The sequence below is a fragment of the Euphorbia lathyris genome, chromosome 10, assembly GCF_963576675.1.
Source record: "Euphorbia lathyris chromosome 10, ddEupLath1.1, whole genome shotgun sequence".
Taxonomy (NCBI): Eukaryota; Viridiplantae; Streptophyta; class Magnoliopsida; order Malpighiales; family Euphorbiaceae; genus Euphorbia; species Euphorbia lathyris.
In genome coordinates, this window is record NC_088919.1 from 16,500,354 (window position 1) to 16,514,951 (window position 14,598).

The 14,598-nt window shown below is 36.9% G+C and overlaps 1 protein-coding gene across 1 annotated transcript; it reads left to right on the forward strand.

Moving 5' to 3' along the window:
* The first annotated feature begins 9,155 nt into the window (after nucleotides 1-9,155).
* On the forward strand, nucleotides 9,156-14,309 carry LOC136208902 (ABC transporter G family member 15-like). Its single transcript, XM_066000194.1, has 9 exons — nucleotides 9,156-9,363; nucleotides 9,987-10,066; nucleotides 10,197-10,658; nucleotides 11,718-11,834; nucleotides 11,910-12,041; nucleotides 12,112-12,393; nucleotides 13,155-13,427; nucleotides 13,519-13,626; nucleotides 13,748-14,309. The coding sequence occupies exons 1-9, from the start codon at nucleotides 9,156-9,158 to the stop codon at nucleotides 14,102-14,104; spliced, it is 2,019 nt and encodes a 672-aa protein (XP_065856266.1). The 3' UTR covers nucleotides 14,105-14,309.
* Nucleotides 14,310-14,598: the final 289 nt, after the last annotated feature.

The window sequence follows — 14,598 nt, forward strand, 5'->3', positions numbered from 1 at the left end:
TGTCTTCTTCTTGCAGGTTTGTCTTGTAGTGCAGGTTTCGTCATTTAGCCAACGAACATTTAACCCATGTATCTCGAAATTAACTTTTTACATAATTCCAAGGTTTCTATTATTGGTGCAGAAAGTTGTCGGATCTTGTCTTTTAGCAAACGGATCATTGGTGCTGACTTAAAATTACTCCGCATGACTTTGATAACCGTTGTCTTTGATTATCGCCAATTCCGATGCTGAGTTGCCTTTCACTCAGCTTCCACGGTCAGCTTCGTTCTGCAAGATATAGTTCTGAAGAAGACTTCTCTTCTTTTATGCTGAGTTGCTCTTTACTCAGCTTCATTTGTAAGCTTCGGTTCTGAAGAAGACTTTCCTTCTTTCGTACTGAGTTATTCTTTACTCAGCCCATGCTATGTAGTCATGCTAACTATGTTCTGTCTTAATTTGATTCCTGTTCTTTATAAATATTTTTATACTCAACATTGAACAAACGCATTAGTACAATTAGATCAAAGCACTTAAATTTAGTTGTCTTAATCATGGATTACCTTAAATAATTTTGTCAAATCAAAATCATGTTGGAAAGGTGTTTCAACAGTTTTGAATTTTGATAGGTTTGTTAGAGATAATAGTATTATTATCTCTACACTAATTATCTTTACACTAATTAGAGATTCACGTAGTCCATAAGTCTAATTAGGGTTAGAGATAATATTCTTATTATCTCTAAGATAATTAGTTTTACACAATTAGAATTGTATTTACACTATACATCTAATTAGGTCACTGAAACCTAATTAGCCTACACTTCTGTACATGTCATATATATATACGATTGATCAATGGAAAATCCTAATCAAGGGATATTATTTTCGGTCACTCACTCACTATCTCTCTCTCTCTCTCTCTCCCTCTCTCTCTCTTTATCTCTAGTTCTTCACAAACTAAACCTTATTCCAATATGGTATCACGAGTAGGACACGGTTTAAACATGTCTGGCTCTGCTTCTGCATCTATATCCAGTGATTCCCTTCCCCAATCGAGGTCTGTTCTTCCTGAAGAGCATACGACTTCGGTTTTCACCACCGGAACCACTCCTCCTGCGACGGTCCGTGGGGCGGCGGCTGCTCCTGGTTCGATGTCATCGTCATTTCTGCTGACATCCGAAGACAACAACAACTTTGTGACACCTCCGCCTGCCTTCGCTACTCGATCAGCAGCGCCTGCGTTGAGCTTCAGCACGGAATACACCGTGAATACGACGTCCGCCTCCTCCCTTCAACCATCATCACACTGGCGTTTTGAATCTCCTTTTACAGCTCCAGAACCGTCGACTGTAACATCCACATACTTATTCGATAAGCATGATGGCGGGCTGTTTCCACGAGCTCGGTAACAAAATCCACCACGTTCAGCCAAACAGCCACAACATCCACCGTTATTTCCTCCTCCAGGTAATTTTTCACAACCTCCTATCCGACCCAGCTTTGGACCTCCCCCGTCTTACCACAGCTCTCAATTACCTTCCACCTTTTATCCTCATTCTTCTGATTCTTTTTTGTCTAATCCACCTCCAATCAATCCCTCTAATCAATACCGTGAGCAAGGTGCTCCATCCAACTTTACGGGTTATTCAAACTCTAACACAAATAGTGTCACTCAATCTCGTCCTCCCCCAAGTCACACTTAAACCCACATCAAACTAACCCCGCATAACTACAAAGCATGGAGGATGGCCATTGTGTCTACTCTAAAATTTCACCATTATTTTGATCACATCACAAGTAATACCCCACCACCACCCAAATTTCTTTCTCGGGGAGGTTTTCTCACTGATACTGATAATATTTTCATTAATCCTGCTTACTCTACATGTGATGACCTAGAAAATAATGTTATGTCATTACTGTTACATTCTATCACTGAAGAAGTTTATTCTATTATTACCTGCTTTCACTATTCTCATGACATCCGGATTGCCCTTGAAAAAGCATATGGTATAATTAGTGATAGTAAACAGTTTCAATTAGGCATTGAATTATATGAGTTTGAACAGAATGATTTATCTATTGGTGAATATATGCAAAAACTCAAAACTATTCTAGGATGATCTGGCTGCATCTGGTAATCCCTACCCTCATGCATCTATTGCATGCCCTGCTTTACAAGAATGTGAGTGAAGCATTTAAATCAAGCATTCAGAACCTCACAACTCAGAAACGCATCCACATTGATTACTATGAACTATTGAGAACCCTAATGAATGTTGAAGGGATGATTCAATCCACCAAGAAATCCAGTTTCATGCTTCCTGCGCATCACTCAGATTCGCATGAAGCAAATGTGTCCACTATCTCTCCTCCATCAGCAACAAGAACAAAAACTAAAAAAACAGAGAGGTGGTAAATGCTTTAATTGTGGCAATCTTGATCACTGGGCAGATAAATGCAAAAGGCCTAAGGGGTTTGCAACACAGAATCCAAGATCCGGAGCCCAAGAACATGTCGCATGGCACAACCCCGTGGATCCATTCAGTGGCCCGCCACAACCGTGGTACCCGGACATAGGAGCTACTAATCACATGACGGCTCATCCCAATCAACTGCAGCACATGAATCCCTACCCAGGAAACGATACTGTCCACTTTGGCAATGGGAAAGGTTTGAAAAATCTCTCATCTTGGACAAACTCATGTCAATAATTTAAAAATTTATGATGTATTGTTAGTACCTAAGCTCACAAAATCTCTACTGTCTGTTCAGAAATTTACTCGTGATAATGACTATTTCTTTGAATTTTGGCCTAACCATTTTCTTGTGAAGGATGAAATTTCTACGGAAATCCTGTTACGCGGTCCGAGTAAGGATGGGCTCTATGTGCTTCCACCCAACTTGAAAGAGGCGCTAGTCGGAGAGAAGGTATCTTTTGAACGATGGCATGCACGCCTAGGTCACTGTCAGAATCAGACAGTCAGCAGAATCTTGAAAGATAACAATTTATCATCATCAACACCAGTTAGTGGCTGCTCTTTTTGTCCTTTAGGAAAATTATCACAATCTCCTTTACCTTCAATTATTTGTTCTAGTACTGCTAGGTTTGAAAGTTTACATTTGGATGTTTAGGGCCCTGCACTTGTTCTTTATTTTAATGTACATCGTTATTTTCTTATTATCATTGATGAATTTACTCGTTTTAGTTGGGTATTCTGCTTCAAAAATAAGAGTGAAGTTGCTTTAACTTTTCAAAAAAATTTTGCCATGATTAGAAATCAATTCAATGCCAAAGTTAAAAAAATTTATTCTGATCTTGGGGGTGAATTTCAAAAATTATAACCCTTTCTTCAAGAAAATGGAATTGTACACAAAATTGCATGTCCGCACACTCATGCTCAGAATGGCATCGCTGAACGAAAAATTAGACATGTAGTAGATACATGCTTAACAATACTTGCAAATGCATCTTTACCTTTGCAATTTTTGAATTATGTCATGATTCACAGTGTACGCATGATCAATATCCTCCCAACTAAAACACTTCGCAATCGCTCCCCTTATTTTTTGTTTCATCGGGAACGTCCCAATTACTCGTCTCTTCATATTTTTGGTAGTGACATTTATCCGTTATTGCGTCCATACAATAAAAACAAGTTTGATTTTCGATCCAAACTATGCATATACTTAGGACCATCCTCAAATCATTCGGGAGATGTGTGTCTAGATCTTCCCACAAATAGGATTTACATTTGCAAATTTGTGAAACATAATGAAGGAGTTTTTCCGGCAACACAGAAGATGTCCGCACGTCTCTCCTCTAGCGCAGGGTTGGACACAACGACTCATGAACTACCTTCTTTACTTGGACCGTATCCAGGTAATCCTTGCAATTTAATTCCTCCTTCTCACTCACTTTCTTCTCAATCTTGCACACCATTTGTGCAATCCGCGTCAAACAACAAACCAGCTAGTGTCAGAAATCTAGCCAGTTCATCTGTAATTCCGATTTTGGAAGGAATCATTGATGCTGCTCTTGCGAGATCTCGCGTGCTTCGATCGACGGAAGGCGGACTGCCCATGGATGCATCTTACGGAGAATACACGATGAACGCACCCACTACAGTGGTAATGACAACGAGCTCGACGGAACATGGACTAGCTCCGTGAGAGCACGCAATCTGTCGTGCCCCGAATACTTCCGTGTGCGATGCATCTGGTGCAGATGCGTCTCCTCCTGCGCGTGGCACTTCATCAGCAGGGCGTGCGATGGCTTCGACATTACCGACTACAGACCTGTGGAAACCAGCAGAAGCTCCAACAATGCGTTGGATTCCTCCAACACCATCGATCATTCCGGATGCTCCTGAATCTATGGGGGTTGCTGCTGCCCCTTTCCCGTCATCTGTGTATGATGCGTCCAGGCGCCACACAATGCAGATAAGACACTCGACATTGCATTCTCAAGGTAAATTCGAAGCCCTTCTGGTATCTCATGACAATGGAACCATCGATCCAACCTGCTTCAGCAAAGCTAACAAATTACCCGAATGGCGACAAGCCATGTCAGATGAAATTAAAGCGCTAATTGATAACGGAACTTGGAAACTAGTTTCGCGTCCTATTGGGAGACATGTTATAACTTCTCGTTGGTTTTTTTGCACAAAAATAAAGTCTAATGGACCGGTAGATCGATATAAGGCTCGTCTTGTGGCACGAGGGTTCACTCAAAAATCGGGCATTGGTTACAAGGAGACGTTCAATCCTGTTGTGAAAGCTACAACGATTAGAGCTGTTATTGCAATTGCCGCTGCAAATAGGTGGTTCATTAACCAATTAGATGTCTCCAACGCATTTCTCCATGGAAATCTATCTGAAACAATCTATATGGAGCAACCATAAGGATTTCGGGATCCGAAACATGCTGATCATGTGTGTCTACTCAAAAAGAGTCTGTATGGGCTAAAACAGGCTCCGCGTGAATGGTTTACTCGTCTATGGAACTTTCTAGTCTCACTTGGATTTCACATGTCTCTGGCGGATAATTCGCTATTTGTTCACAGAAATGGTATGATTCAGACATACATTATGTGTTATGTGGATGACATCCTTATCACAGGCAACTCACCAGCACACATTGTCAGTGTCATCGCATCTATTGAAGCAGAATTTCCTATTCGTAATCTTGGTCGAGCATAATACTTCATGGGCATCGAAATCCAATATTCGAATGATGGCATTCACCTGTGTCATGCGAAGTATGCTGCTGACATCCTTGACAGAGTCAACATGACCAATGCCAAACCCATTCTAACACCCATGGCTACCACACGACACTCTCCAAAAGTCTTGGAACTCTCCTTCCCTCTAGTGATGAATACAGAAGTATAGTTGGTGCTCTTCAATATCTTTTGCTAACAAGACCCGACATTGCCTTCTCTGTTAACAAACTTTGTCAATTTCTTCATTGTCCGACAGATGAACATTGGAAAAGTGTTAAACGGGTGCTCCATTATCTTCAAGGAACTTTAGAGTTTGGCATTGTCATGTCTTCTAAACCCATTGATAACGTTCACTGTTACTCTGATAATGACTGGGATGGCTGCCCGGATGATAGGCGGTCCACAAGAGCCTTCTGCATGTATCTCGAAAAAAGCATCGTCTCTTGGCAAACACGCAAGCAACCCACGATAGCTCGCTCCTCTACTGAAAGTGAGTACAAATCTGTCGCAAATGCAACGGCAGAACTTCTTTAGATTCGGTCATTACTTAATGACTTGGGCTTTCACATACCTCTACCGGTGCAACTATGGTGTGACAATGTAGGTGCTATCTATCTTACATCGAATCCAGTGTTTCATGCTCGCATGAAACACATTGAACTTGACTATCATTTTGTCCAGGAGCAAGTCACAGAAGGATTTCTCGCTATTCGCTTCATTCCGACAGACGATCAGGTGGCTGATATCTTGACCAAGCCGCTACCAAGTCTTCGCTTTGCTCGACTAGGCTCTCGACTACTGGTCGTACCGCGACATCGGCTTGAAGGGGGGTGTTAGAGATAATAGTATTATTATCTCTACACTAATTAGAGATTCACTTAGTCCATAAGTCTAATTAGGGTTAGAGATAATATTCTTATTATATCTAAGATAATTAGTTTTACACAATTAAAATTGTATTTACACTATACGTCTAATTAGGTCACTGAAACCTAATTAGCCTATACTTCTATACCTGTCATATATATACGATTGATCAGTGGAAAACCCTAATCAAGGGATTCGGTCACACTCTCTCTCTCGCGGCCGATTCTCTCTATCTTTAGTTCTTCGCAAACTAAACCTTGTTCCAACAAGGTTTAGTTGTGAATTTTTTAAAATGTGAGGATATAATTAGAATTAGGTTGAATTGAAATTGAATAATATATAGTTTTAAATTAATTTTATATATGATCCCGATTTTTCTTTTAGTACACTCACCACCACCATTCAAAGTATCTTTATCAAAAACATTCTAATATGGGACATGAGCCGCCGCCCATTTGATCGACGTTGTCGTCAAGAAATTAGTCAACTTTGGCTCCACCAACTTTTTTTTATTTATCTTTTTCTATAAAAATTACAAAGTATTAAGGATAAAATAATAGAAAAAACTTTATAATTTAACCATTTGCAAACTTTGTAATTATATTTATTACTCTTAAAAATATTATCAATGATAATAATTGTTTTGCGGTAATTATTTATCATGGCTATGTACTCCAGAGAATGAACGCTAGGAGCAGATTAATTTTACAAATTTACTCATATTATAAGACCTGAGTTTACAACTTAATTAAATTACGCACGGTTTGATTCACATATATTTTAATTACAAACTGTATAAATTATAGATTCATAAATATGTTTTTAACCTTAGGATTGCGTTTATAAAATAGAAAAAATTATAAATATATATATATATATATATATATATTTATTTATTTTTTTTGTAGTTTACTCAAATTTATTATGATAATAAAAAAAATTTAGTGCAAACTATTAATTAATATTTAATATGTTCATCTATATCTGTTTATGTTAATATTAACTATTAACATTAATATTCATATTAATAGTAATATTAGTATTAATTTGATTTAGTTATATGATGATAATCTAAATCTCTCTCTAATCCCTAAAATTGAACTCAAACTGAAACCAATGTATGCAGCTTCGCCACATCTCAATCTTCTCTTGAATCTCTAATTGGTGTTTTCATGAGTTCCAACTCTCATTCTTCAAATTCCAAAATGTCAATTTAGCAGTGCATAAAGTTCATTGTTATTGCAATGTTAGAGCACAAAGAAGAATAACATGGACAAAACTTAATATAGAAATGAGGTTTGTTGATTGATGTGGGGCATCCCTCCCATAACAATGATCCCGAAGCCAAGGGACGAAGAGCTTAGCGTCAAAGCTAGCAAGGGCTATGGAGAGCCATCCAAGGAGGAAGGAAGCAGCGACAGTCATCAAAACACGCGGAGCGTGTCTGTCGTTACGCGGAGCGTGAAGAGCTCCAATCCGGGAAGAGAGTTCAGAAGGTCATCCACGCGGGGCGCGCCATCAGTCACACGGAGCTTGGATTGAGCCTTCGGAGCGAATGAGTTCTAGGAGGTCGACTACGTGGAGCGTGCCCTCATTGACGCGGGGCGTACCTGGCCGAAGATTACTTCCTTTCCAAGTTATGGCTGTTAGGAACAAGTTCTGCCACCCTCTATTTACTGTTTTGCCACTCCTTATTTACAACCTTTGTCACTCCCTAATTACAACTCTACCACTCCTATATTTACACATATGCCACCCTTTTATATTTAACCAAATTTACCCTTATCTTGTTATTTTTAATTAGTTATGTTCTTTACCCTTTATTGTAATTTGGCAATTAGGTTTTAGATGATATAAATTCATCTTTTTCTTTGTAATTCCGTAACTTTTATTAATAAAAAATTAATCATCTCCTTCAAGAAGCTTTTGTTAAGGTTTGAAACCTTCAACAATGGAGATTTCACTATTCCTATGGATTTAGTCCATAAAACCCGGGATTCAAAGTGAATGCATGTAGATTATGGATTGACCCACCTGCATACCACACATGAAGAGAAGCTTTGGGAAAGGTAAAGCAGAAAATCAAAGATTGCGACAATGAAATTGGGAATGTTATGCTCGTGTGGTTGAATTGCAATCTAAATAAGCAAAATGTCCGAGAATAATACGAAGTTGGAGATGCTAAATGTGAGAAACAAGGAAAAAATTGCTTATTTGAATATCGAAATAGAGAATTATAAGAAGAAGTTGATTTGGGTCAAATAATGCTTTGAGCCATATAAATAAAATATAAAGACTGAGTTGAGTGGTAGAGGTTTTAAATCGCTTAAATCTCGAGTTCCAATTTAATAAACTCTAATTGAAAGAGATGTCACTTAAAGTGTACCATGACCTTTGATTTGGTAATATTTATCAAAATTAATACAAACGTGAACCAAAATGGAAACAACTATATAAATAAATGTTAACTGTAAAATTGAACTTTTGATTATACACACGCGAAAATTACTAAATTAAGTTGCAAATATGTGTATTTTGTGGGTAAATTATTATATATTTGGATTTTATTTATTACCTATTTGGTAAACTATCACACATGAATTTTATTCGTCACCTGTTTTGTAAATTTCGGTTGCATCGTGTATACTCAATTTCGCTCTTTGTGATAGTTTTATCCAAATTGAGTTACATTTTATTGATTTTGTTAGGTTAGACGGTAAATATTACCAAATTATAAATCATGGTGTAAACTTTAACATTATTTATATGTTCAGGCCAAATAATTCTTTGAACCCATATAATAAAACGTATAAAGCTGACTTGAATAGTAATTAAGTCGCTTCAACCTTATAGATTTCGAGTCAGAGTCCAGAAATTTTAATTAAGAGAAATGTAACCTAAAGAGTAGTTAATCAACCTCAAACCATTTAATAAATAAATAAATATATATATATATATATGTGTGTGCAATAATGCAATCCCATAATGCATGTATTTAATAGATAAATATAGGAAGTATTGAAATAGGTAGGTAGGAACTTTAGTATAAATAAAAACACATGCACTACTGCATAAATGAAGGAAAATGGAAGAGATGAAGAAAAAACAAGAGGAACAAATGTTTTTAGTTTGGGAAGATTTAACTATTACTTGTAATAATAATAATGAGAATGGAGAAAACAAGACCAGATTTTTGGTTAAAGGAGCAACTGGTTTTGCTTTGCCAGATAGGATTATGGCGATTATGGGTCCTTCTGGCTCCGGAAAATCTACATTCCTCGATGCTCTATCCGGTACTCTCTCTTGTTCTTTTTTTTTTTTTATCTTAAATCTAACATTTATCAAATGGTGCAATTGCACATCTTCTATTACTTATAAAAACTCATGAAACCTAAATCCATTCTGTAATCATAAAGATAAATTTATAATTTTTTTTATGCGTTTTGTCTTGTGGAAAAAAAAAAGAAACAAATGGAACAAATATTTGGTTTACCTATTTTTCAGTCTTCCAATTTCTAAATATTTCACTTAGCAAAATTTTGAGAATTTTTATTTTATTATAAATAACCATTATTATATTGCATACTAATACTATAAATTTAATGTAATTATATTATTTAAAAAGATATGGGAAGTACTATATATTACAAATTATCAGACTTAATCATTACATGTGTTGATTTAAACATGTCAAAATCAATAGTTTATATAGATTAATTGAGCAAGTCATTGATAGTGGAGATATTAAAATTGATGTAAAAAAACCCATCAAATATTTCACAAAAATTATTATTTTAATTAAATTTCACAAATATAAATAAAAAAGTCTATACATAATAAATTTTCATAGATGAGAGAAAAGACTTGTGGCGTAAATTTATCTAACTTGGAATTTGAATTTTACTTTGATTTTCAGGAAGGCTTTCTCCCAATGTAATAATGAGCGGAAATGTTATGCTAAACGGAAAAAAGATAAGCACAGCTTGCAGAAGTATTGTAAGTGACGTACATTCATAGTTCCTAAACTATAGCACTTTTAACATTATGACTCGTAAAATTCATTTAATGACAAGAAGAACAGTCTTATAATAATTAAATTTATAATGTGTTTAAAATTGAATTGCAGTCTTATGTAACGCAAGAAGAGCATCTGTTGGGAACTCTAACGGCAAGAGAAACCCTAACTTACTCAGCACGTTTGAGGCTTCCACGAACAATGACAAATACTGAAATCGATCAAGTAGTAGAAGAAACAATGATAACGATAGGATTAGAGGAAAGTGGTGAAAATAGGGTTGGAAATTGGCATTCAAGAGGAATAAGTGGTGGTGAAAAGAGGAGACTTAGTATTGGTCTTGAAATGTTAACAGAACCTCATCTCATGTTTCTTGATGAACCCACTTCTGGTCTTGATAGTGCTTCTGCTTTCTTTGTTATTCAAGCTTTGAGAAATGTTGCTCTTGATGGCAAGATTGTTATATGCTCTATTCATCAGCCTAGTAGTTTTGTTTTTGATTTGTTTGATGATTTATGTCTTCTTTCAAGTGGAGATACCATCTATTTTGGTGAGGCAAAGGCTGCCATTCAGGTATATTCACAATATTAATGAATGGCTTAATACATCGGATTTCTTTTACTTACAGAGTATGTCGTTAGCTCCCTTAACATATCTATGGTCTTGTATACTTGTCGAGGAAAGTTAATTATCCCTTTATGCTTTGAAAACATTTTATTTACTCTTTGAATTTGCTTAAAGTGACTTACTATCACATATTAACCCCTTGAACTTACTTACATGATTTATTGACCCCTTAAACTTAGGGATGACTGCGAATAATACCATTCTTATATCCTTACCGTTTTATATCTTGAATTATTATCCCGTTCATTTCTTCCCTTCCTTTTTTTTATTATGCATTCATTAACCTTTAGGAGAGTAAAAAATACAAATGAGTAAGTACATAGCGAGTAACGGGTAGCGAGTACTCAAGAGTATTCCTGTACCCGTTACAAATATCTTTTTTTTAAATCTTATTTTCATCCCAACCCCTTTTATATAGGATAGGATTCCATAGATTTTAGGATGTCCATAAATCACTTTAAAGAAATTGGGAGGTAAATAGAACGTTTTGAAAATATAGGGGCAGTACTTTAACTAATGAGGGCTAAGCATGTATTACCCCAAATTTTTAGTTCATTTTGGTGCAACGGTAAACGTTGTTATCGTGTGACCAAGAGATCACGGGTTCGAGTCTTAGGAGCGGCCTCTTGCCAAATAAATTGGTAGGGGAAAGCTTGCTCCCAGTACACCCTTGTGGTGCGACCCCTCCCCGGACCCTCACTCAGCGGGGACGCATAGTGCACCGGGCCGCCCTTTTTTTTACTTGTAGCCAAATACACTAATCAACTCTTACATTCTTAAAAATATACCTAACAGTTGACAGAAAAGACAAAAGATATTATGACATATTTTAAAATACACTAATCACTTTTTTTAACGGGGATTCCCGGAATCCATCGCTGCAAGAATTGTGAGCGGAAAATGGAGATTCCTCGAATCTGTTCTCACAAGTATTGGTTACACGGAATGGGGAATGCGTCCTGTTGCCACCCCTATGCTAATATGATTGTCTTATATGTAATGCAGTTCTTTGCAGATGCTGGATTTCCTTGTCCAACAAGAAGAAGCCCTTCTGATCATTATCTTAGGTGTATTAATTCTGATTTTGACAAGATTCTTGCAATTCGATTAAAATCACAACATGTAAGCACCTATATACCTTTGTATAAATGAATGTAATCAAGGCTTAAGTTACTAATTTTGGATTAAAATTATTAGGAATCCTCTGAGACAGAGTTAGCAATCAGTTTTAGTGCAGAAAACATTAAAGGAAAACTCCTAGAAAAATACAAGAATTCTGCATATTCAATAATTACAAGGAAGAAGATTAGGGAGATCAAACTTGTAAATGTAAGTGAATCAAACTTCACCTAAGTTGCTTTCGATTTCAATTACATTTTAATCATTCATTCAATAACAGGTAAAGTCGACGAGTGATACGAACAATAACGAAAACAGTTGGTGGAAGCAGCTAAGCACATTAACAAATCGTTCGTTTACGAATATGATGAGAGATTTGGGTTATTACTGGATAAGGATTGTGTTCTGTATTCTGGTGACAATAGCTGCAGGAATAATGTACTTTGACATTGGCTTATCAGGCATTTCAATCTTATCAAGAGCTAAACTTTACACCTATTTCTTTGCCTTCTTCCTTTGCTTGTGCGTTGGAAGTTTACCTTCTATCATTGAAGAATGGAAGGTAATCATTTCTATATTTCATTTCACCTTAATCATTTCAATCTCATCGATAACAATGAGGGTAACATTGCACCATCGAAAATAGGGCTGTAAATGAGCCGAGCAGCTCATGAGCGGTTCGGTGGTCGGCTCGATAAAAACTTGGCTCGACTCGGCTCGATTTGTAAATGAGCCGCTCGTGAGCACGATTTATTGGCTCAGTTCGTAAACGAGCCGAGCTTGAGTAGGCCAAAGCTCGGTTCGAAAGCTCACGAGCAGACTCGATTAGAACATTTATGAACAAATTTTAGTTTTGTAGAAAACTATATAGTTTTGTGTTAGTTCACAAATATCTAAACTTAATATTATTTCATTTGCTATTAGATGAGTTCATTCACAAACATAATAAATGAGTAATAGACGAACTATTTGTAAGCATCTTGTTTATTTTATTCACGAACTTTGCTTGTGAGCTTGTTTATGTACACAATTAAAGAGTTATTTGCGAACAAACTTCACAAATATAATTAACGATTTACCCACAAACAATCCATGGTTAGATAATTTTCTTAATGAACCAAGTCCAAAGAGGATTTTGGGCTCGAAACAAACTCGAAGCTCGGCTCGAGCTCGTTGAGCAAGGCAAAGCTCGACTAGGGCTCGAGCTCGTTAATTTTATAGCGAGCCGAGCTTGAACAGGTCAAAGCTCGGCTCGGCTCGATTACAGCCCTAATCGAAAACATTGATGAAATCCTTATATCAATGTGTTGCTTATGGAGTCAGGTACTATATCATGAAAGATTCAACGGGCATTATGGCGAGGGAGTATTTGTTCTTGCCAACTTCCTATCATCACTCCCTTTCGTGGCAGTTACGGCTATATCCTCCGTAACTATACTATACAGCATGGTGAAATTTCATATGGGAATCTCCATATTTGCCCATTTTCTCATCAGTCTCTTGTGCTGCATTTCTACCATGGAGTGTGTGACAATGATTATTGCACTACTTGTTCCTAACTTTTTGATGGGTATAGGAGTTTCAGCTGCTGCAGTTGTAAGTAAATAAAACACACACTACACTCTAAATTATTTGCTAATTAGAGGAGCTAACTAGCTCATATTTGTACTGTATGTATGTGTTGCAGATGCTTCTCACAATTGCATCTGGACTCTATAGGCCACTGCCTTATTTGCCTAAGATCTTCTGGCGATACCCTATGACGTATATCAGTTTCACTTCTTGGGCTGTACAGGTAAACGTAATCTACTCCGGAAAAGATAATTGTGGAGAAATACTAATACTAAACATAAACAATGCAATGAAAAGGGTCAGGTGGTATCTTATGCTAATGATGATGATGATGATGTTGACAGGGTCAATACAAAAATGACATGCTAGGACTGGAGTTTGAACCCTTAACGCCAGGAGAACCAAAGATGAAAGGCGAACAAGTTCTGAAGACTTATTTCGGTGTAGACCCTAACCAATCTAAGTGGGGGGATTTGGCTGCTCTAGTGTTGTTATTGTTGTTTCACAAACTAGTATTCTTTATGATGTTAAGATACAAGGAGAGAGTACTATTCATCTTTCGCAGATGCCTAGCAAAACGAAGTTTTCGGAAACTAGCTGTAAAATCTTCATTTAGGACGGCAAGAGTCATCCCTTCAAAGCGTCATCAACCTCTCCATTCATTGTCTTCTCAAGAAGGTCTTGCCTCGCCATTGAATTGACACATGTATGTAATCATCAGATACTATAATGTTCATGTTCATGTGTTTGGATATGTAGACAGGCGGTATTATGTTCTCTTGTAATTTCATAATCTATGCAACAAGCATTTGAATCATCAGACTATCAGAGGACAAAATGCAAGCTAAAATCAAGTTTCCTTTTTCCCATGCCTAGAAGTAGAAGTGATCCTAAAAATTTATTCAAGTGACATGTTGACTTAACTGAAACTGAACATGTTCGGAACAATATCATTTTGGTACTAGAGCTGATCATCATAGGTGATAATGATCAGTTGATGGCTAGGATTCATGATTTAGAACAAAAGCTCACTGAATTTCACAAAGAGGAGCACGAGATTAAGGACAACATCCGAGAATTATGGCACTTGACCGAGTCATACTTTTCCATTAAGGTACAAAAGATCGAAGGGGCTGTGTTAACAACAATCACAAACCAACCCCATTGGAATCATCTGGTGTAGACATGGAAGGAC